Below are 21785 nucleotides of genomic sequence, written 5' to 3'. Positions count from 1 at the left end.
CAGTGACAACTGAGTCTCCGAATTTGAATTTCACAGATTTTCTTAATGTTTTAGGATGTGTTTCTAGCAGTATCTTAAATTAGCCTTTTCTCATATATGAGGAAGTAGAGACTCTAGAAATCTCTGCACATTGTGACTAAAGTGTAAAAAGCAAATATTTCTGGTACAGAGGATTTTTCTAATATTGAGACAAGTAAAGCATAAAAGCATGTTTTCTTATTTTAGCTCCTGGCATAATCCTGGGCCAGAGTGCTCCCTCTAGAGGAAAGAGCAGGGAAACTAAGATTTTTAAAGCCAGTAGGACACACACACACACACACACACACACACGCATGCTAGCACAAGCACAGAAAAGGAGACTAGAAAACAAAAATGACGAGGCAGAATAATAATGTAAATTGAGTAAAAATGATGTAAAGAACATTTTAATGCCCTTTTCCTGATTTAACGTAACGGTAAGTAACAGAGTTAGAAGTTTAAGGATTTACTAACAGAAACCTCGTCAACTATAAATTCTATGACTTCCACCTCGCCTGGACCCTGTCTCTTTTATCGAGTCTTACTTTTAAAATGTCTTTAATGAAAATCTATAAACTTTGCATCTCCCAGCTGTAGTCCTCCAAATTCGTAAATGCTGCCACCTCGTGAATGCCATTAGACGCGACAGTGGTCGTGAACTCAGGTGTGGATGACGAAGCTGAGTCTCTGCGTTGGACTGTTCTGCGCACAAGCAAATCCGGTTTGCAGGTGAGAACTCCTGCCTGAGGACCACACGTGGAAATTCAGACGCAGGGACAGTTCAAAGCCTGGCGTCGTTCCCGAGTCCTGCGATACTGAGGAGCAGCTTTCTTACTGTTGCTGTGGTGATGATTTTAATGAACCTCCCCTGGTGTTAAGAATGTGGGACCCGAGGCGAGGAGGCTCAGGTCCCAAGGTCCTGGCCCTCTGGCTTGGCAGCTCCAGACTCTGGGCCGCTGCTTTCAACTCCTGAAGGCTTGGCTTGTCCCGTATGAAACGACCTTCTCCACCTGCTGCACTTGGGAGAGATCAAATCGAAACAAGGAACATCGAAGCACAGCACCGAGGAGACAGCACAAAAAAGAGCTGTTCCAAGACAGTCTTCTTTAAAAAAGACTCTCTGCGTTGACTTTGCCGAGTGCTGTGCTGCTGGGGTCTGGGGTCTGGGGTGGCTGTGGCTGTGCTGCAGGCCGGCAGCTGTGGCTCCAATTCAACCCCTCGCCTGGGCACCTCCATCTGCCGTGGGAGCAGCCCTAGAAATGGCAAGAAGACAAAACCAAAACACCAAAAAACTGCTTTGAGATGGCAGGACAGTGGTGGACTTTTTTGCAAACATACAGACTTCCCACAGTGGAGCCTGACAAAAAGATCATCTCTTATGAAGAAGCCTCAACGACCTATGTAACCGGAAGGCCCATTTAGGGAGTTCTGAAAATGTGGAGTATTGACTTGATTATAATGACACGCTGCTACCCTTCGACTCTCTAATCCATTTTGCTCACAATTCTCTTTCAGTGGAAAACATGGGATAACGTAAAAACTGTTTAAACCATAACTGTTTTCAGACGCTTGCGTGGCGCTGTCTTACATGCAGCTGGTTCTTCCAAGTGGGTCGGAAAGAAAACCCCGCCAGGTCGACGCATGGCGTGGAGCGAGTTTGGGTGTTCAAAGCACCATGCGTGGGTCCGAGGTTTTCCGACGCTCCCTTTTGGGCGGAGCAGTGGGCTTGGGTTGCGCACCGCTGGACTGGAATCCGTAACCCAGAGCGTGGAGGCCAGGTGCCTTTGCACCTTGTTCAGTGAACGGGAAGCAGGAGCCCCGAGTGGACATGGATCCCTCTCGGGCGTGAGGCTCTGGCTGAGGAGGCGACAAAACACAGCCCGGAAACAAACGATGCTTCCTCCGCAAGGGAGATACAAGAAGGGGCGCTGTTCAGAGAGTCAGATTCTCCCCTGTTCTAGAAGACAGAGTCTATCATGAGAAAAGAGAGGAACGTTTGCTCTGCCAAGATGATGTGTTTCCAAATTTACTTCTGAGAAAAAGCCTTAGGGCTCAAACATAAGATGTTAATGTTTTTCATAAAATCATAGGCAGGCAAGATTTTTTTTTTAAGTTAACTGCAGAATTTGAAAATTCACTGAGCTGAAACTGGTTCACACTAAATTCAACACATTTGGAATTAATCCTGAGCTGAAGGAGCAACTGCAGAAGCTGTGAGGGCACGTGGAGCAGGCGTCACCGCCACCCGCGTCACACCTGTGCCTTATGGGTCAACCACGAGTTTCTGTCTTGTCGACACACCCAGCTGACCACGACACGTACTTGTCACCGGGCTGTCTGAACCTGCTGACATGTGCAGATGGTCTGGGGAGCCGCAGGAAACAGCAGCGACGGTCGGCGACTGCCCAGCTGACACAGGTAAGTGCCTTAGTTCCCTGTGAAACAGCAGGCTCGCAAAACTCCCGAGTCCACAGTCGAGCCCAGCGGGTGTCATTTACTCGCTCAAGACGCAACAACACTTGTGTCAAATGCCTGTTGGCTACTGAGTTTATCAAAGTGAGTGAGTGAAGCTCCCTGTCCTTGAAGAATTCACAGGACGGTGGGAGAGAGAGTCCAGTGATTACAGTCACGATGGGATGTAGTGCGAGGGAAAAACACACACATACCTCCGGTGGGTATTTCAAGCACTCAGGCTGCAGGACTCAGTGCTCCACTTTGACCTCTGGCTTGTGGCAGTCCATGCGCCTCCCGGGCTGACCCCGCCAATGTGCCTCAGACCCCCAGGGTTTATGGTGGAGTGACTCCTGCACCCTGGATCCAGCTTTTAACCCAGTTCCACCCTCATGGGAACACCTGGGCTCTGTACCACAGTCAAATCCAGCAGGGCCTCTAGTTCTCAGCAGGAGGCCCCGCAAACCTACTGCTTTGTGAGCGAGTCTCGTCTTGAACGGATGCATGAGCAGAGACAGGAAGACCAGGATGTAACCCGGAGTCACCACCGCCGCCTGCTGCATGGCCTGCGGCGCGTGGGCCGGGCACCCGTGACTCACCTTCTCCAGGGGGCAGTGGATGCTGTCTCGGAGAAACGGGAGCAGGTTCGGACGGTCGTATTCGGCGTAGAGGCTGATCTGCTTCTCGTGGTAGCGCTGCCCCTTACGATGGTCTCTCCGGAAAAGCTTGTGCAGATACTAAAAAGAACGGGATAACGCGGGCGTGTTCAAAGCGGAAGAGCAGTGCCTGTTGCACACGGCTCTTTTCGGTTCTCAACAGCTTCCGTGGGGAGGCGGGCGAGGGCCGTCTCCGGAAGACCCTCTAGGTGAGGGGGGGAGCGGGGAGGAGAAGGCCCTGGGGAGCCGGGAGACGCCAGGCTCCCTCCAGAAGGGCCCTGAGTCGCCTGGCTCTGCCACACCCCAACCTCGTCACCTTGGGTAGGTCACTAACTTCCCTGGGACTGGGCGTCTTCACTGGTAAGCATCTCTGGGGGTTGCTGTGAGGCCCGAATGAGTTACCACTCGTAAGTGGCTCCGAGCCGAGCTGTGGGCGCACACCGAGCACCGCAGAGATGTTAACGACGGGAGCTGTGAACTATCATCATCACACCTGTGCTGCCTCCGAAACAACACGTGTGATCAGCGGGGCTCCTAGGTCATAAAACCCCCATCCTCTATATAAAGGGGCAAGAATATGTCCCTAACGCCCCCAAGAGCAACGAGCGCTAAAAAGACTCTCATTCGGTCTGCAGCTCCTCTCTGACAGTCAAGATCTGTCTTTGCAACAAGATGCCGCCTGTCCTGGCGCCGTCAAAACCAAAGCAAGAGTTCCCGCTGTGGGGCAGAGAGTTATGCACCCTGCTGCGGTGGCTGTGGTTGCGGTGGACGTGCCCAGCCCACGTCCTCCTCGAATAAGCCCTGTTTTCACTGAAGATTCTCCTTGGATAATTTTGAAAAAGGCCACAGAAAACAGCCAGCGCTGCTTTCCTTCCATGACGACAACTACGCAGAGCATCAGAGACCACCTCCCACCCCCCAGTAACAGGCCTGTTGGCCCCCCCGCCCCGCGAGACCGCACGAAAGACGCGGGCCCAGGGTGAGACACCAAAACCGAGACTGGCCTGGGGTCTTTCCGGGTCCTGGATGAGGACCACCTTGCATGCTACGTGCTCGGCTCGAGACCCTACTGTCTGCAGTGCACGGGGCCGGCTTTGCTGTCATTCGCGCCGTAGCTGGTTCTATGGAAGCGGGGACAAAAACGTTGCCTGCGATTCTGGGAAACAATGAACCAGTAGCCCCACCCAGCCCTCGGCCACAGCGGCCCAAGGATGGTGGGCTCTGAGGGGCCTTCGGACGGAGATAAACAGGATACTGGCCCAGGGGGGTTCAGAGGCATCTTTAAGGGATGATTTCAATGGGCCCAGACGTGCGCAGCGTCCCAGGCAGAGAAGGACAGTAGAGTCTCTAACGGGGAGCGGCTGCTTTCTGCATGTGCTTCGCAGGCAGCTTCTCACACTTGACCACGTTCCGCCCCCACCCCCAGCAAAACTCCTACAGACCCCGGCCCTCCCTCGGCCCCTCCGACCAGGGCCTCCGCAGGCCACGGGCTCAGGAACGTCCCCGGGAACACATCCTTCTCGCTCTCGGGCTGGGCGCTGTGCTTCTGCCGCCAGAGGGACAGGGCTGTGCTCCCAGGCGCCACGTGCCAACGCAAAGATGAATGGTAGCTTTTTTAAAATCACCATTCAATTGTGAGACAAAGTTCAAGTGCCTGATCTGGTACCGTTAGGCCGGAATCAGAGCACACGCTGCATGTTCCACCCGTCACGGAACACTGTTTGCGGGCAAACCTCCCAGCTGAACGCGTTCTCGAAGCAGCACTGGAAGGTGGGCTGCCGCACTGTCCAACCAAAGGGCAAAGGAGGAGCCTGTCGGAAGTTCCCGCTGTGGCTCAGTGGCAGCCCCCCCTGACCAGGAGCCATGAGGGTGCTCGCTCAGCGGGTTAAAAGACTCAGGGCTGCTGTGAGATGTGGTGTAGGTCACAGACCTGGCTTGGATCCCCTGTTGCCGTGGCTGTGGCACAGGCCAGCAGCTGCAGCTCCAATTCAACTCCTAGCCTGGGAACCTCCCTAGGTCGCAAGCGCAGCCATAAAAAGCCAAAAGAGAAAAAAAAGAGACCGTCAGGCTTACCACGTGCTGCAGCTCCGGTCTGTCTTCCAATTCTTCCACAACCTTTTTAATCTGCAGAAAAAGAATGTTTGAAATGTAAAGTCAGGAGAATATACACACGGCAGCAAAATCACCTGAGAAAACATCTCTCTTCCGCATGGAGCCAGGGCTCCCGGACACTCATCCGTCTGAGCACAGAGGAAACACGACACTCACTGAAATTTTATCTTCGTTGTCCAGAAGCATGTCGACAGCTTTCTGCAATGAGAAAATAACCACAGTCATTGAAGTTGGTCATACGAAGAAAAGAGAACACAGAACACAAGGTACTGGAGAGGATACCACCACGAAAGGCAGGGTCTTAGTTTATGCAGAGAGGAGGTTCTGGCTTTAGAAGGGTCTCGAAGAGAGAGATTCCTAAATATACTTTAAAATGTGCTTCAATCTGAGGTCTTGGTGCTTTGCTACAGCTCACGAACACGGGCCATCTTGGCGTGTCCGATATCTTTATCAGTTTTCAGGTGATTCTCAGTAGTTCTAGAGTGTGTCATTCACAGGACCACAAAAATGAGCTCTGCTTCTGGCCAACTGAAGACTGACTAAGCCCCTCTAACAGATTCCACAGATAAAAGGAGCTGGTCGTATGTGGAGAAGTGTAAGAGCCAGAGGTTTAAAAAAAAATAAAAGATGCCTGCGGTTTCAGGCCAACACAGAGCTTACAGATTTCTAGGACTGACCTTAGCTACCTCGAACATTCAGGAAACGAGACAGACTGTGCTTGTAACAAGAGGTGGTGGGAAGGGAGCCCAGACTGAGCCTTGTACAGACCACCTGGGGCTTATTCTATTTGTTTTTTCTTCTTTTTCAGCTGCATCGGTGGCATATGCAAGTTCTCAGGCCAGGGATCAAATCCAAGCCACAGCTGTGACCTACACCACAGCTGCAGCAACAGGGGATCCTTAACCCACAGCGCCAGGCCAGGGATCAAACCCGCGCTGCCACAGAGACAGTGCCCCAGCACGAACGCCCTAAGATTTGTTTGTTTGTTTGCTCTGAGCCTCGTTCTTGACTCTACTGCCGACCGACTACTCCAAAACTGTTTCTCTCTGAAACGTCAGGATCTTTATTTTCTAATTAGAAAGTTCTATGACTTTGTAACTTTGGTTTCTGCCCTTGAGCTCACTCGCCTCTGTCTACAGCTACGTGTGCAAAACTAGGCTCCTGAGACACCCGGCGGGTGGAAGAGGCAGAAGGGGAGACTGGGTGTGGGAAAGGGAATTCGGTTCTGTAGGAGGCTCTCATCTTAAGCCTCTTCTGTCAGAAAAGCAGAACCTCTGTACCCGAACTTTCTCCAGAACTGCACTCGTTCAGAAGACTCAGATCTGTACTCCCCAAGGACGTGACCCATTTCGTATGAAAAATGGGCTAAAAGCTTCTTTCAAAAAAAAGGGTAGATGTAGCTATTTAAATTGTTTACATGTGTGAAGACTAATATACAGCACATCACAGATATATGATATAGCACATACTATCCATAAATACAGCACCATAAACAAATCCCAAATAACCCTTTCAGAGACTTAAGGGTTCTACTCTGATTTACATAAAATTTTAATTTTTCCGAATGAGAACTACTGTGGTTTTTTTAATCTGTTTCCCCTAAGTAGTTCGGGAATGCTAATGTGGGCATTAGCCTCCTCCTCTCCCTCCCCTCCTTCCTCGCTTAAAGTTGCACCTGTGGCATAAGGAAGTTGCCAGGCCAGGGGCTGAACTGGCGCTGGAGCTGCGGCCCACACCACACTCTTCGTCAACACCGGATCTTTAACCCACTGAGCGAGGCCAGGGATTGAACCTGCGTCCTCACAGAGACTATGCTGGGTCCTTAAACTGCTGAGCCACAACAGGAACTCTGCAGCTTTCGTTTTTAAGACACACACACACACACACACACACACACACACACAGAGTTTGTATCACTTCGCAAGAGCCACTGCGAGGGTGAGCGGTGGAGGCTGGTGCTCTCATTTGACAGACGCCACGCTATTCAAATTCGTCCTACATGTAAATAACACATCCCACGCGTCCCGGGCTGGGGCATCACCCGAGAACAACAGGAACTGTTGTGAATGGGTAAAACGGCAACAAATGGACCGAAAGAGGGCACTTAAAAAGTAAATGCTGGGACACAATTACAATGAGCTAAAGCATATGGCTAGTTTCTCTGTTTCTATGAATATATGGATTGTTTTACTAAAAGCCAACTTCACACGCACACTTCGAAAGTTCCACAGCAAATTTGGATCGCTATTGCAGACCCACCACAGGGAGGAAAGGGCTCCTGCACGCCGATCAGGATAACACCCAGGGAGGGTCGGGGTCTGAACACGAATGTGACTCGGTAACGACCCAGGGTGTGGGTAAACGGTAATTACTACAAATCTGGGAGAGCGCAAAGAATTCGTCAGCATGAAAATGAGGAGCACGTTACCTCGGAATCAAAATCCATTAGTAAAACAATTTTATCCTTGATAGAACTGAAAAGGTTATGCTTGTGGATCAGCTGGAAGGCGTCCTTGTGTCTTAAGGTTAGGTATATCTCCAAGGCGCTGCTGTAGTTCTTGTCATAGGTGTACCTGGGAAGACACAAGGTTTTACACTGATGCTCCCCAACACTTCTAACGAAGCACTCACACTCTCACACACACACACACACACACACACACACCATGTTTTACACTCAGGAACACAGAAAAACCTATTCAGAGAGAAAAGTGAACTTTATTTAGGAAAGTTTTCCTTGGGATTTAACTACATGGGACCAATACGTATTTCTTTCTCAGAACTATCTCACGCAAATTTTGGAAAATTTGCAGTATTCAACTAATACAAATTTTCTTAAGAAAGAAAAGCCTCGGAGTTCCCGTCGTGGCGCAGTGGTTAAGGAATCCGACTAGGAACCATGAGGTTGCGGGTTCGGTCCCTGCCCTTGCTCAGTGGGTTAACAATCCGGCGTTGCCGTGAGCTGTGGTGTAGGTTGCAGACGCGGCTCGGATCCTGCGTTGCTGTGGCTCTGGCATAGGCTGGCAGCTACAGCTCCGATTAGACCCCTAGCCTGGGAAACTCCATATGCCGCAGGATCGGCCCAAGAAATAGCAAAAAGACAAAAAAAAAAAAAACAAACAAACAAAAAAAAAAACAATTAAAAAAAAGAAAGAAAAGCCTCAACATTTTTTAGAGAAATCCGTATACCAAAGAAATTAGACTCAAAATGAAGGCAATTCTTATTCTAGTAATAGAAAAATCAGTTAAAATTCTTACAAGCAGTGTTCAGCTGACAAGTGGATGATATTCCAAAAAGCTTATTTGCAAGGAGACTGTATAAAGTTTAAATGTGTTTCTCCTGTTGAAACAATGTTTTTCACATTGTGTAACTCCCTAGGTTGGGCAAAAAAGGTGACTGGACCTGAGTGGCACTGTGAGTGCACCATCAGTGCCACAAGACCACCAGTGTTGTCAGGACAGCCTTCGTGCTGCAGAGGCTGATGAGAGCTGGAGCAGTGTTTCTGGGAGAAAATGGTTAGCGTTCCAACACAGAATGCCACAATCATGACTTCTTCTGTGGAGGCAAGTTTTGTTTTTGCTTTTGTTTTTAGACAACACAGAAACTTTAACAGCATCCTAAATTTCAAGGTGCTCCTTCCCAACAACCATACAAATACATTTTTTCCAAGTCAAAACAGATATTCTGATGCTTGAAATGCTTCTGCTAATTTCTAATTTATTCTTCTAGGCTAATATGCAAATGAAATTGTTTGGATGATTGGTTAGTAGTAAGCTTGGCAAACCAAATCGGCTTTTACATTTAGAGAAAGGTTAAGTCTCCTCTCGTAATAGTCAGGAAATATTAGAAGCATTAATGATAATTAAATTTTCATAATTAAAGAGTCAAATTCTGAAATAACAAGCAGAAATGAACATGAGTAGGCGGCAGCAACATAAACTGTAATTCTTGCGAATGGTTATTTTGAGCTCTTGTCCTGGGATAAAGCAACGTCTAAAATGCAACTTGCTGAATGATACATGGACCACCAAGTACCATGGTCTCTGGGGAGTTTGGAAGCGTATTAAACAGAGCAAAGATACTCGAAACAGTGCATAAACTTCTAAGAACTGTAAACGGAAGACAAAGTTGTTTTAATAGATGCTATGATTTCTAGGTCTGATATTTTAAACAAATTTAAAAAGCAGGAATTACTGTTATCCATATAAATGTGTTCGAGGAAGACTCTTGTTTACATATGATAGGATTTGAGCTTTCTAGGGCAAGAGTGTTTTTGTTTTTGTTTTTTTTTTGTCTTTTGAGGGCTGCACTCATGGCATACAGAGGTTCCCAGACTAGGGGGTCGGATCGGAGCTGCAGCTGCCGGCCCACGCCACAGCCACAGCAACATGGGGTCCGAGCCTCATCTGTGATCTACACCATAGCTCACGGCAACGCTGGGTCCCCAACCCACCGAGCAAGTCCCGGGATCAAACCTACAACCTCATGGATCCTAGTGGGGTTCTTTAACCGCTGAGCCATGGAGGGAGCTCCTGGAGCAAATCTTAAAAAGCCCTGATTCTAGGCCATGTTGATGTACCTTTCTTGGTCTTGGGTACAAGGCGTAAGATGAGGGTGGCAGGGGGCTCATCTGAGGGGGTGGGAGTGTGGGGAGGGCTGCTTGTCTCCTAGACCATAGCTCCTGGAGGGCACGGGCCTATCTCATCTAACTCTGCATCAAGGCTTTAGCGCAAAGCCCGGGTCCCTCAAAGTGCGATGAAAAGCATGAACCCAGCTTCCATTTTCTGAGCCTGACTCAGTGCCAGGCACTGCACTTAGTTAGCTCTTGATTATGAAGTTCCGTTAAAATCATCCCATGAGGAACTGGCCCGTGTGGTCTTACAGATAAGGCGTCTAAGGTTAGAGAAATTTGCTGACTTTCAGATCCAAGAAAGACAGGATCCGGAGCCTCACTGGGCCAAGACCTGGCACCGTCCCTCCCTGAACCACCGCTTCTACCCAGCGATGCCGACCAGGGTTCCTCTCCTCCGGCAGACAGAGGTCATCACGCTGGCACAGCTTCACACGCCTTCCCTCCCTCCCCGTCCAGCTGTTCGCTGGAGTCCCTGGAAGGTTTTTACCAAGAGCGATTAGAGCAAAACGGTAGAGAAATCTGCATCTTCCCCACTCAGCTTTTGCCAAATCTAAAAGACGGCAAACCTTTCAGGGAGACTGGTCTGGAAAAAGAAGCACTAAAATATACTCACAGTTCTGCTAGGGTTTTAAGTAGAGTCCTGTTCTGACTGTCTTTCTTCAGGTGACCCCGAACTGCCTGAACGATTACCGAGTTGTTGTACAGATCTCCAGGCCATTCCCGGATCAGCGTGGCAAAACCCTAACCGAGGAGGGGAAAAAAGAAGAATACTCTTTAAATGGGAAAACAATCCAGAGAGTTCAAACAATGCCCAGAAGTATCTGGAAAACAGACAAAATCACTTCACGATAAAAACATTGGTCCATAAACCTATCATCAATTTTCAGACTGCGGGCTCGGGGGGTGGCGGTGGGCGCCTCTCCCCTCGCCGATCCTGGGAAGTAGGCGGTGCCATCTCTCCCCTTGTCCCTGGAGGACGAAATGCACAAGGAAGAAAGGCCCCGGGTGCTTCCATAAAGTACCAGTGCGCAGACCGAGTCTAGCCTGACTTCCCGTCTCCTCTTTCCGGACCAGCTCGGACACGCCGAGGGCACATCTTTAACCGCTCACGGACACTGTCCGGGCAGCGGCACAGCCGCCGCGCACGGGCGGCTTTGCTCCTCACGGAATCGCCCGCAGTCCACCTCCAAGGCATCGTCTCTGTCTTCCTTCCACGCCTGCCGCTAAACCCAGCTTTGTCTGGGGGTTTGGGGGCATCCTGCACAGCACCAGGAGATTTACTCAGTACTGTGTGGGAACCTATGTGGGATCAGAATCTGAAAAGGAATGGATACATGTACAACTGATTGACTTTGCTATATGCCTGAAGTTAACACGGCTTTTTAAGTCAACTCTATTCCAGTACAATTTAAAAAATAATAACGTTTTCCTTATGTGTAAAACATAACCTCAGATTGTACGGAGGCAATGACAACTTGCAATGTCCTGTGAGGCACCAAAAAGGAAAACATCACTGGGTTAAGCCTCTGAGCTTTCTAAGGAGCTGAAGATGCTGCTACTGCCACGACAGACTCTGAGGGGCGAGCAGGACCCTGAGGACAGCAGCCCGCGTCTGACACCTCCTGGTTTACGGATCTTCCCGGCACCGGTGACAGCTCTGCAAAGGAGCTTAGCAGCCTTGTCCCGAAGCTGCCCAGCAGAAACCCTAGCTTCTCCTCTAGTTACAAGCGGGAGCAGACCGAGTACCCGCCACACTGCATCGACGGCCTGGTCGTAACACGCCGCACACTGTGCACTGATTTTTCTGCTCACATCAGGGGTTCTCAAGCTCGGTACTGTCGACCTTTGAGGCCAGGTAATTCTTTGTGGCGCGCGGGGCTGTCCTAGGCCTTGCAGGGTGTTCACCAGCTGCCTTGCTGGCCTGTACCCGCTAAATGCCAGCAGAGCCAATTCCCCAGTCATGACAATCAAAAATGACCTCAGCAATCGCCAAAGGTCCCCCCGGGGGCGCAGTCCGCCCCTGCTGAGAACTGCTCGTTTGCATGCTTGGGTGTGACCAGACAACGAGCCGAGCACGAGTGAGCAACCGCTAAATATGCATTGCGTCATTCACATCTGCATGCCTCGGGCCCAGCACACTCCTGGAATATAGTGAGCGCAAAAGAGATATTTTTTTGAATAAATGTGTGTTAAAGGAACAAACCTGAAACATTATCATCCATTCTGGGTGCACGCAAACACGAAATTTAAACCCAAATCCAGGCATACCTACTATGTACGGCCTTGGGCAAGGAATTTTATTCCTTTCATCTTTGGTCCCGGAAACGTTGGTATTATTATCATGCACGATGTTGTGGGGGGTATAACGCTGCAACAGGCACATCAAAGCACAGAGCGCAGGGTAGCTGCGCACGCGCAATTCAAGGGCTGCCTGCGGAAGCAGACAGACCATTTCCACCCCTTCGCCACTCCTGCCTCCCACCCTTTCTCCTTTTCACTCTTTGGCTCTATCAGTGACACAGAGACGTTCCCAGCCAGGGACTGAATCTGAGTCACAGCTGTGACCACAGCTGCAGCAACGCCAGATCCTTAACCCACTGCACCCGCGCCTCAGCAGTGACCCAAGCTGCTACAGAGACAATGCTGGATCCCTAACCTGCTGTGTCACAGCGAGAACTCCCCAATTTGTCTCTAACCCCCCTTTGGCAAACTCAGTTCTGAGACTCAGGTTTTAGAAAGTTCTGTTCTTTAGGGGCAGCAGAAGCATCAACAGCAGATGCTATTTTATTTAGGAAATCCCCCAAGCGGTGCTTGGTCCTGTTCCTTTAGCTATTATCTAGGAGGTAGCTTGACGGAATTCTTCAAAATGTACATGGATTAGATATTTTCTCTGACAACGTCTGCAAGAACACTAGTTGTCACCAGAGTGTATGGACCTCAGGTTTTTTCCGGTCTTTTATTTTTTTATTTTTTTGCTTTTTAGGGCCTCACATGCGGCATAGAGAGGTTCCCAGGCTAAGGGTCTACATCTGCGACCTACACCACAGCCACAGCAACGCCAGATTCGAGCCACGTCTGGGACCTACACCCCAGCTCATAGCAATGCCGGATCCTTAACCCACTGACCGAGGCCAGGGATCGAACCTCTGTCCTCATGGATTCCAGACAGATTCACTGCCACTGAGCCATGACGGGGACTCCCCGTTTCATACTGCAGAGAAACTATGTTTCTCTTAAACCAGCTGCTTCAATGCACATTTTTTTCTAGATTTCTTAATATTTTCCACTGTGAACAAGTAAATACGACCATGTTAGAATGTCCTACCTCATAATCACTTTCCAAAAATTCATGGAGGGTCATTTCATAGATGAGTGGTTTCAGAACTGGATCCCCTCTTGGCAAATAAGGACTAATAGCCTAAGGAAAGAAAAGGGAAAAAATTTCTTTAAAATGTAGCAAAACAAAACTGTACTCCAAACATGCAGCCAACAAAAAAGCACACATTCACTTAAAAAATTTAAGGCAACTGAGTACTTTGGAAAAATATTATGAAAAGATTCAAATAAACTCTACCTTCCTTCTCTCTCTCTTTTTTTTTTTTTTTTGCTTTTTTAGGGCTGCACCTGCAGTATATGGAGGTTCCCAGGCTAGGGGTTGAATCAGAGCTGTAGCTGCCGACCTACGCCAGAGCCACAGCAACGCGGGATCCAAGCCTCGTCTGTGATCTACACCACAGCTCACGGCAACACGGGATCCCCAACCCCCTGAGCAAGGCCAGGGATTGAACCTAAGTCCTCATGGATACTAGCTGGATTCGTTTCCACTGCGCCACAACGGGAACTCCCCTAAACTCGACCTTCTTTTAGCAAATTACAATATAATTTAAAAAGCATATGTAAGGTGTCTATATGTATGAATAAATTTGAATCAAAACATTCCCTCGGTTAAGTTAAACCTTCTCTTCTTCCTGATGAATTAATGAAACTCTAAGTAAGAGGAGGAAGAATGTCACCGAGATGATAAAAGTCAGCTTCTTACGGCAGTTACAGGTCATCTAGTCATCATTTGAAATCACTGGGAAATACACTCTGTTTTTAGCTATCTCGGTGCTGCGTTGTGTCGAATTTCCAAACACTACAGGGGACTCCGCAGTGCACTACCCACCAATCACAGGCTCTGTCCTGGGCACCTCCAGGGGCTCACAGTCTCAGAGGGAAGACAGGCAGGTATCTAAACAGCCAATCGCACCACTGCCTGCTACGTGTCACACAACACGGGTTAACAAGATGCTGTGGCAAGGCGCATCTCGCAGATGGAAGCAGAGCCGACAGATGCCAGGGCCTATCAGAGAGAGAGGGAGAAGGGGAAGGGTGCTCTGGCAGAGGGAACAGCATGAGCAGGGCAGGGCAGGGCACCCTGGATGTGTACTCTGCACAGAAGGAGGCCAGAGTGGCTCCGGGATGCAGAGGAGGGGTCAAGCAAGGGAGATGAGGCTGGAGGGGGAGGTGAGGCGGGTCATGAAAGGAATCTGGATGAAATACTCTGAGAGGGGGAAGTGAGGGAGCATCTTTAGTTTTAAGGGGCTAACTTGGCTTAGGGTTGTCCGGAGGTCTACCAGAAGCCCTTGCAATAGCTCCGGCAGGAGATGAGGCCGGAGAGGGGAGGCGAGGCCTGGGTGGGTCTGACAAAGTAAAGCTGCGAGAGAATGAGGAGGTGAGGCAGATGTGCTCGGCAGGACGGTGGCTCTGGGCCACTACGCGTGGCGGTGGCTGTGACACACAGACTGAGAGGAGAAGGACCAAGCGTGGGGAGGAGACGCATTCGCACGAGCTCGAGTCATCACCATGGGCGGGACACACGAGGAAAAGCGGCCGACACGCACTCGCAACACAGGCATGCGATTCCAGGGGGCGCGTCTCGGTCGACGCGGCCAAAGCCCTGGACCAGATCCTCCACGACAAGCCCCGTAAACTCGACGAGGAGTGTCCTGGCGGGTCTCCCGGAGAAAAGCCACATTTGGGGGCAGGCACAGCTGAACAAGTGGACTTTTTGAACGCATATTCAGAACACCAAGAGAACACGGCAAAGGCTCACAAGAACTGAAAATAAAAAGTTTTAAGCAGATCTACATGGGTATACTTCACTGATGTGCATCTGGATACTGTACACTCAGCTGAAGCCAAAAAAAGTGAACTATCAGAACTACTGGTTGGAGGCACCTGGTCAAAACTCTCCGTCTGTCTGCCGGCAAGTGAAATGCTTTTTGAAACCGCATTCATTTCTTGAGGACATTTGGAAAATGTTTTAGTCTACCGGCTGAGACTATACCCGTTTTCCACGGTCACTAAGGAGAATGAAGAAAACTTCATCTGAACAGACAGGGAAGTAGAGGGAGAGAAAGCGAACACATCATACACGTACCTGTTGTGAGCACATAAAACATACGTCAGATTTTCACTTTTAACTAGTTTCTACGTGGCACTTTTAACGGATTTCTAAATGTCTGATTTCTTTTTCTAGCTTTAGTACTCGTTTCCCAGTAAGAACTGGTTATTCTCTTATTTTGATGTCCATCTCAATATTAATATACAACATACAAACATCAAGAGTTAAAAGTAAAGCTATTCTGGAGTTTCCACTGTGGTGCAATGGGATCGCTGGTGTTTCTGCAGTGCCAGGACTCAGGTTCGATCCCTGGACCAGGAGATAGGGCTAAAGGATCCTGTGTTGCTGCAGCTGTGGCGTAGGTCACAGCTGCGGCTTGGATCTGATCCCTGGCCCGGGAACTCCCTATGCCGCTGGGCAGCCAAAAAAGAAAAAAAAAAAAAAAGAAAGCTAATCTTACCTTAAGCTGTCCAATTTCTTTAAATTTATAAACTTCATATTCCCAGAGTGCTGCATTTTTCCCAAGAATTTTCTGGCATTTGCTGGAAGTAAAAACATCCGGGGAGAGAGAAAGTATATAAAAAAAGAAAATAAACAGAGGCAGAATAAGGAGCCATTTCCCCCAGTGGTTCAGACCCAGCTCTCATCCCAGAGTTTGGACAAATTTCTATCTCAGGTGCCCATGAGCATAACGTTATTACTGGTACTATTTGACCACATATGCAAGGTTGCTGGAAATCATGCAAACACAAAACACTTATAAATAAAGATGAGTCTCCTTCAAAAGACGTTGGTTAGGTGGTTTCCCAATAATCTTCTTGTTCTGAGCTGAGCTTCCTACTTATCCAGACAGTTTGGGGACCCCTTTGGCTTGAAGAAATATCATCATACCTAAAAGTGTCAATTTAAACCACTTCTTCACTGGCTTTAAATAATGGACCACAAAATCAGACTTTAGAAAACTGGACTCCTACCTTAGTACAATCTGGAAAAATGTTCATGTGTGAATAAAACTTCGATTTACACATCAAAGAAACACAGCCCCCTAAGTCAAGGGACAAAACACAGGCCTGAAGGCGACCTTCCGGGCTGCCAGGCAGTTCTGCGGGTGGCGCTGCACGGCCTGAGGGGGGACCGTGCCCAGAGGCCCGCACGAGCGCTACATCCCATTTACGTGTCTGTCCACCCACAGGCCCTGCAGACCGGGAGCCTGGGGTCTGATCGTTTCCACTGCCGCCCTCCTAGAGGGAGACAGTTCTCCTTGAGCTGTGAGCAGAGGCATAGGCGGCCTTTCTCTGGACCATCTTTTTGGGGATGCGTGTTAAGTGAACATTGTAGAGACAGATGGCATCCCTCTCCAGAGCACAGGGCAGGTTTGCTGCTGCCCAGCAAAATAAAAATAACCTCTCCCTCTGGAGTCAAGGGCAGGCAGGCAGGCTTACGGCCCATTGTAAAGAACCAGATACCCCAAGCTCAGGGCCCCTCTTCTCTAGCACAACCCACTGCCTGTGCAGGGTCATCTGGCTCTCTCTGCGTTGTGCCTTGGGAACCAGAGCAAGTGCTGGAACTCTGGCCACAGCTGTTGCTGAAGTAGATGGTCCTGTGTCTCTGACCCAGGAGAATCAAGTCTTCTTCCAGCACTCATGAGACAAGCGGGTACCCCTATACAAAGGGTAAAATCTTGGACGCTTCATGGGGATTTTTTGTTGTTGTTTGTTCTTTTTAGGGCCGTATCCCAGGTATGTGGACGTTCCCAACTAGGGGTTTAAGTAGAGTTGCGGCCACCGGCCTGCGCCACAGCCACAGCAACGCTGGATCCAAGCTGTGTCCGCCACCTACACCCCAGCTCACGGCCACGCCGGATCCTTAACCCCTGAGCGGGGCCAGGGAGCCACCCTGCATCCTCATAGATCCTAGGTGGGTTCTTAACCGGCTGAGCCACGGTGGGATCGTCTCCTCAGAGTTTCTGACACCTCGCTCGTTAAACAACGAGAAGCCCAGTTTTCATTTGGGGAAAATGAGGGTCACAGGCGGGTCAACAGCTTCGGGGTCCGTGATTAAAACCCTCACTACTGAGAAACGACCCGTGAGGTGTCAAAAAAAGAGTCTGCCACCTGCAGAGAGCACCTTAGCTTTGCTGTTACCGTGACTCCATCCTACTTTCATTCACAAACCACCACGAGCCGCCCTGATTACCGTGCCGCTGCGTCGTACTCCCCCTTCTCCACCAGGTGGTTGATGTAGGCCAAGCCGATGTCCTGGGGAAACGAAAGCAAGGACTTTCCTGATGAACCGGAACAAACGGAAAAGGCCGCTCTCGGATCCCGAGGCCCGCGCCCGACCCGAGGGTCCCGCCGCTCGGCCGACTGGACCTGCGGATGCGGCTTCACCGCTTTATGTAGCTACACTCGCTTCTTCCCCGGGCTTATTTCAATGTGCTGGAATTGTCACAAATTTCAGAATTCACAATTATTTTTTTCCTTTTTTTAAAGTTACTACTTCAAAGCTCCTAACCTGCCTGCTTCTAAAAAATTTCCCACCAAAGAAACCTCCGATACTAGAAACATGATCTGACAATTTCATCTTTTCACTGAAGGTAAAATTGCTTCTTGTGCTTTCGTCTATAACATGTGAGCATATCCTGTCTCCGTCTGTATCAAGGGTGAAGAAAGGCTATAAGAAAAGTTACAATAGACAGATCATAATAAAGTGGAAATACTAAAAATTAGAAAGTGAAAAGTGAACACGAGCTCAGGAAAACCAGGTCATTCAAACCCGCGTGTCTGCGCAAGAGGAAACGGGCCCAGAGCAGTGACCTGACCGGTTTCAGTGTCTGTGCTCCGTCCCCCATTCCACCTCGGTCTTGAAGGGACCAGGGGTGACCTGTGTCACCAGAGCCATGGCAATGCCTACAAGCATTTTCACGAGAAGCCTAAGACAGTACAGACAATGAAACTTGGTTCTAAGTTCTACTTTATGCACAAAACAATTTGGGGCCGGCAGTGAAGACGCTTCTTTCTCTCTCTGCTCTCCTGTCCCAGGGGCCTAATGAACGTATAGAACACACGCCCTTTCCAGAGTGAAGGGACGTCCCCACAGTTCCTCGCTTATGAAACGTTGACTTTCACGACCGCTACGTAGCAAACTGTAGCTCCACTCTGCTGGAAAGGGCGCCCAACTCTGTTTCTCTGAAGAACCATCACCTCTCGTGGGAGCTCTGGGGAGCCCTTCTGGGCCGGTTCCTGGAAGAGGTGCTTCCTTCTCCAGACTCTCTCCTCAGGTTCGTGCCCCCCGCCCCCCGTCCTTGTTCTCTGTGCTCTTTTAACCTCAACCTGACCTGGTCTCTTCTCTGCACATAAGCAGATTACACGAAAAGCCCACCACTGCTGTGAACCGGCCCAGGCTGCCGGACCCCCAGCCGCAGCCTCCCCACTTGCCCACTGGCCCATCCGTCCATTTCAGCTCGACTCGCTCGCCTCCTACTTGGTTTCACTCCAGCAAGCGTGCGTGGTAAGAACAGATAAACACAGACCATGCACCCACCGCCTTCCTGTGACCGGACCCCGTGCGCAAGCGCCTCGCTAAGCCTGCCTGAGCTGCTCCCTTCAGCTGCACCCTCCTACTGGGAGGGACGCGCCAATGCTGGACGGTCCTTGCTCATCTGCTACAGATTTGAAGGAAGAGAAAACACAAGACGCTCTGGTTCTCGTTCTTCCTTTTCATTCCCGGGTGACTCTGCTCGTATACGCCCTGGGAGTGAGGCTTTTAGCGAGAGTTTCAAAGAGAAGGTCACGGTGGGGAGCGTGCGGGCAGAAGGAATTTCACCGAAACCCAAACAGCCGTCAGCGATGACATTTCTAGCTTTCATCCAGAAACCGGATCCGGGGCTGGACCATCTCGAGGGACACTCACACTCAGAGGATAAAGTTTCTCTTCGGCTTTCCGCCGGCACAGTCACCGTCACGTTTAGGCAGGAAACGGGCTTTCCCGCAATCTATTTTCCCAGAGTCTACGATGCAAGACGGAAGTACTTCACGTCCCAGACTGGTCTCCATGACAAAGTCAACTGAGTCTGCTATTTCGGAGACACTGAAGCAGCCTAGTTTTACGAAACGACTCTTTTGTAAATTTCATGACCATGTGACTTTACCTATGATTTAAAGAAACTTTCCCACACGTAACTGGAAAGCTTGGTGTTTAAAGTGTATTTCATAAATCCAGTTTCCAAATTACCTACAACTACCTCCTAGCAGGTGTTCAAGTTTCTTGTTTACAAGCAGAAAGTGATTCAATACAATGAAATATTTGGACCTCTCAGGTCAGAGAATTCGTTTGAAATAAATTCTCAAAAGGTAGGGAGAATCTGTTCTTTTCAAATTATTTTCCGTCTCATTACCACTTATTGAAAGGTAAATTTATGTTTCGAATAGTAAGATTATATACTTACCAGAATCTTATGTCTTTTAATGTTCTTTTGGCTGATTTCAGCTGCCATCAGAGCTTCCTGTATTTAACGATCACAGTAAAAGGAGCAGAAAAGGGAAAACGGGAGAGAGCGGGAGAGAAAGATAGTGAGGTTGTAAATACTATATTTATTATGTCTTAAAGTTCTAGGCTACATAAATGAGCCCCCCTTTCCCGTGGCTTTTTCTTCAAGCACAGGAACTGTTTGTGTTTTGGGTGAGTGAACCTCGCCAAATTCAAGCCCAAACAAAAGCAGTCAACCAAAATGAAGACTCCGCTTATTTCCATTTGAATCCATTTCCACATGAGGATGCGGGACTCGCATTTCAGACACAAATCAAAATATCAAAATACGACAAAATTCCTAGGTTCCAATAACAAAAAATTCATCTGTCACTTAAGTATGTACGATGCGTGTTAACACAGGACACTTGTCCTTCACGAAACAGAAGAAGTAAACTCTATGCAGACTTTCAGGCGTGAACACACTACGATGTTGAAAGTCTGATTTTACCTTTTATCTTGGTAAGCTTACAATAGTTACTTTAACAAAAATCTTTGAGACACAATATTCCTCTAAGAAGCTACTGGATCTAAAGCAATAATGGTAATAACTGGGGTATGAAATTGGTATCAACACTTGGACACTAAAATTAAACACATTTTACCCCAAATCCTTTCAGGTGATTACAAATAAGTGGACCTTTTTTTTTTTTAAGCTGATTAGCAGAAAGTTTCTTTTTTTTTTCTTTTTTTCTTTTTTCCTTTTATGGCCACACTCACAGCATATGGAAGTGCCTGGGCTAGGGTTGAACCGGAGCCGCAGCTGCAGGCCTACAAAACAGCCCCAGCAACTCCAGATCTGAGCTGCGTCGGTGACCTATGCCACAGCTTGAGGCAACGCCAGATCCTTAACCTCCTGAGCGAGGCCAGGGGTCAAACCTGCATCCTCATGGACACTATGTTGGTTCTTACCTCTCTGAGCCACGATGGGAACTCCCAGAGGGTTTCTCTAACTAAGTCAACACCATCGTGTCTTTGCCGCCATTAAAATTAAGAAACGTTTTCCTTTTTAAAAAAAGCCACGATGGGACATTATCTACTCAAATTAATCTGAACCAAGACTCGAAGAAGCCTAACGGGTCGTCTGAATCATCCTGAGCGAGTGTAGCCAGACGGGTTTACTGTTACACGTGAAATAAGCACAAAATAACGGCTTCCCTAAAGTGACCAAACGGATGATTCGGAAATACCAGCGCTTCTGTATCTTCCTGGAAGAACCACCCAACAAACACGGCAGCAGGCTGGATCTAACCCACCCTCCCCCCCAGCCCGTTCCCTCCATCGCCAGCTCCTCCTCCGCAGAACAGTGAGGCCAATTGGCCTCCTTGCAAGGAGTTTCTGGGGAGCCCTGGCAAGTTATTCGCCTCCTACATGTTAGTAGGAGGTAATAATTCACCTACATAAAAGATTTATTACAAAAACCTTGCATCCCCTCTCTGCTACCACTATGTCAACACGCTGAAGAGCGTCCGAGCAACCACCTCGTATTTCTTCTTCTCGAGGAGCCAGTCGATGTGGTCGTCTTGGTCACGTTCCTTGGCAACGACAACATCTCTTGGACTCACGATGTAGAAGAGCGACTCCCCTTCCGAGTGCTCTACAGGCGAGAGGAGAGGAGGACAGCCTGGGTGACTCCACCGGAGGAACCTTGGCAGTGGGGGGGGGGTCAGGCCACCGAGCTGAGCGTTAACAGAAAACGCTCCTACCTTTGGCCCAAGTGCGCTTGGCTGTGTTTCAATGTAGGGGTGGGAGGCAGGGTAGAAAAGGATGGAATATATTCCAGGGCTTAACAAAATATTTACATGTAAGATTATTTGGAAAAAAAAAAGAAGGGAAGGAGGACCGAAGGGAGAGAGAAAAGGAAGAGGGAGGAAATTTCAAAAAATACGGTCGGCTTAAAAATTCTGTTTCGTCCGCTGACATTCTGCCCTCTGCTGAAAGAGAGTCTTCAAAATTTGCCGTGTCTCCTGCATATAATTCATCTACTGTGTATACCCTTTA

At 49.0% G+C, this 21785-nt stretch overlaps 1 protein-coding gene across 5 annotated transcripts in view; it reads right to left on the bottom strand.

Annotated features, from left to right (window-relative positions):
• The window catches only part of VPS41 (VPS41 subunit of HOPS complex), a 165015-nt gene that overhangs the window by 16836 nt on the left and 126394 nt on the right, over positions 1 to 21785 (bottom strand). For 4 of the 5 annotated variants that reach the window (XM_085004958.1, XM_003134906.7, XM_085004959.1 and 1 more), the window contains 10 exons: positions 21266 to 21381; positions 19705 to 19761; positions 17454 to 17515; positions 15718 to 15799; positions 13197 to 13289; positions 10485 to 10612; positions 7666 to 7810; positions 5394 to 5435; positions 5199 to 5249; positions 3069 to 3206 (listed from right to left, as the gene is read on the bottom strand). In XM_085004958.1, the coding sequence (XP_084861084.1) occupies positions 3069 to 3206; positions 5199 to 5249; positions 5394 to 5435; positions 7666 to 7810; positions 10485 to 10612; positions 13197 to 13289; positions 15718 to 15799; positions 17454 to 17515; positions 19705 to 19761; positions 21266 to 21381 (914 nt within the window). Of the gene's footprint in view, positions 1 to 3068; positions 3207 to 5198; positions 5250 to 5393; positions 5436 to 7665; positions 8265 to 9614; positions 10613 to 13196; positions 13290 to 15717; positions 15800 to 17453; positions 17516 to 19704; positions 19762 to 21265; positions 21382 to 21785 lie in introns of all 5 variants that reach the window. The other variant, XR_014833344.1, reaches the window with a different exon arrangement.

This window comes from Sus scrofa, chromosome 18 (genome assembly GCF_054392235.1).
Source record: "Sus scrofa isolate SSC_HxYL_T2T_F1_AM1 chromosome 18, Sscrofa_HxYL_maternal_Yorkshire_Landrace_v2.0, whole genome shotgun sequence".
NCBI lineage: Eukaryota > Metazoa > Chordata > Mammalia > Artiodactyla > Suidae > Sus > Sus scrofa.
The sequence above is the reverse complement of the archived record's forward strand: the minus strand, read 5'-3'. Positions and strand labels throughout refer to the sequence as shown.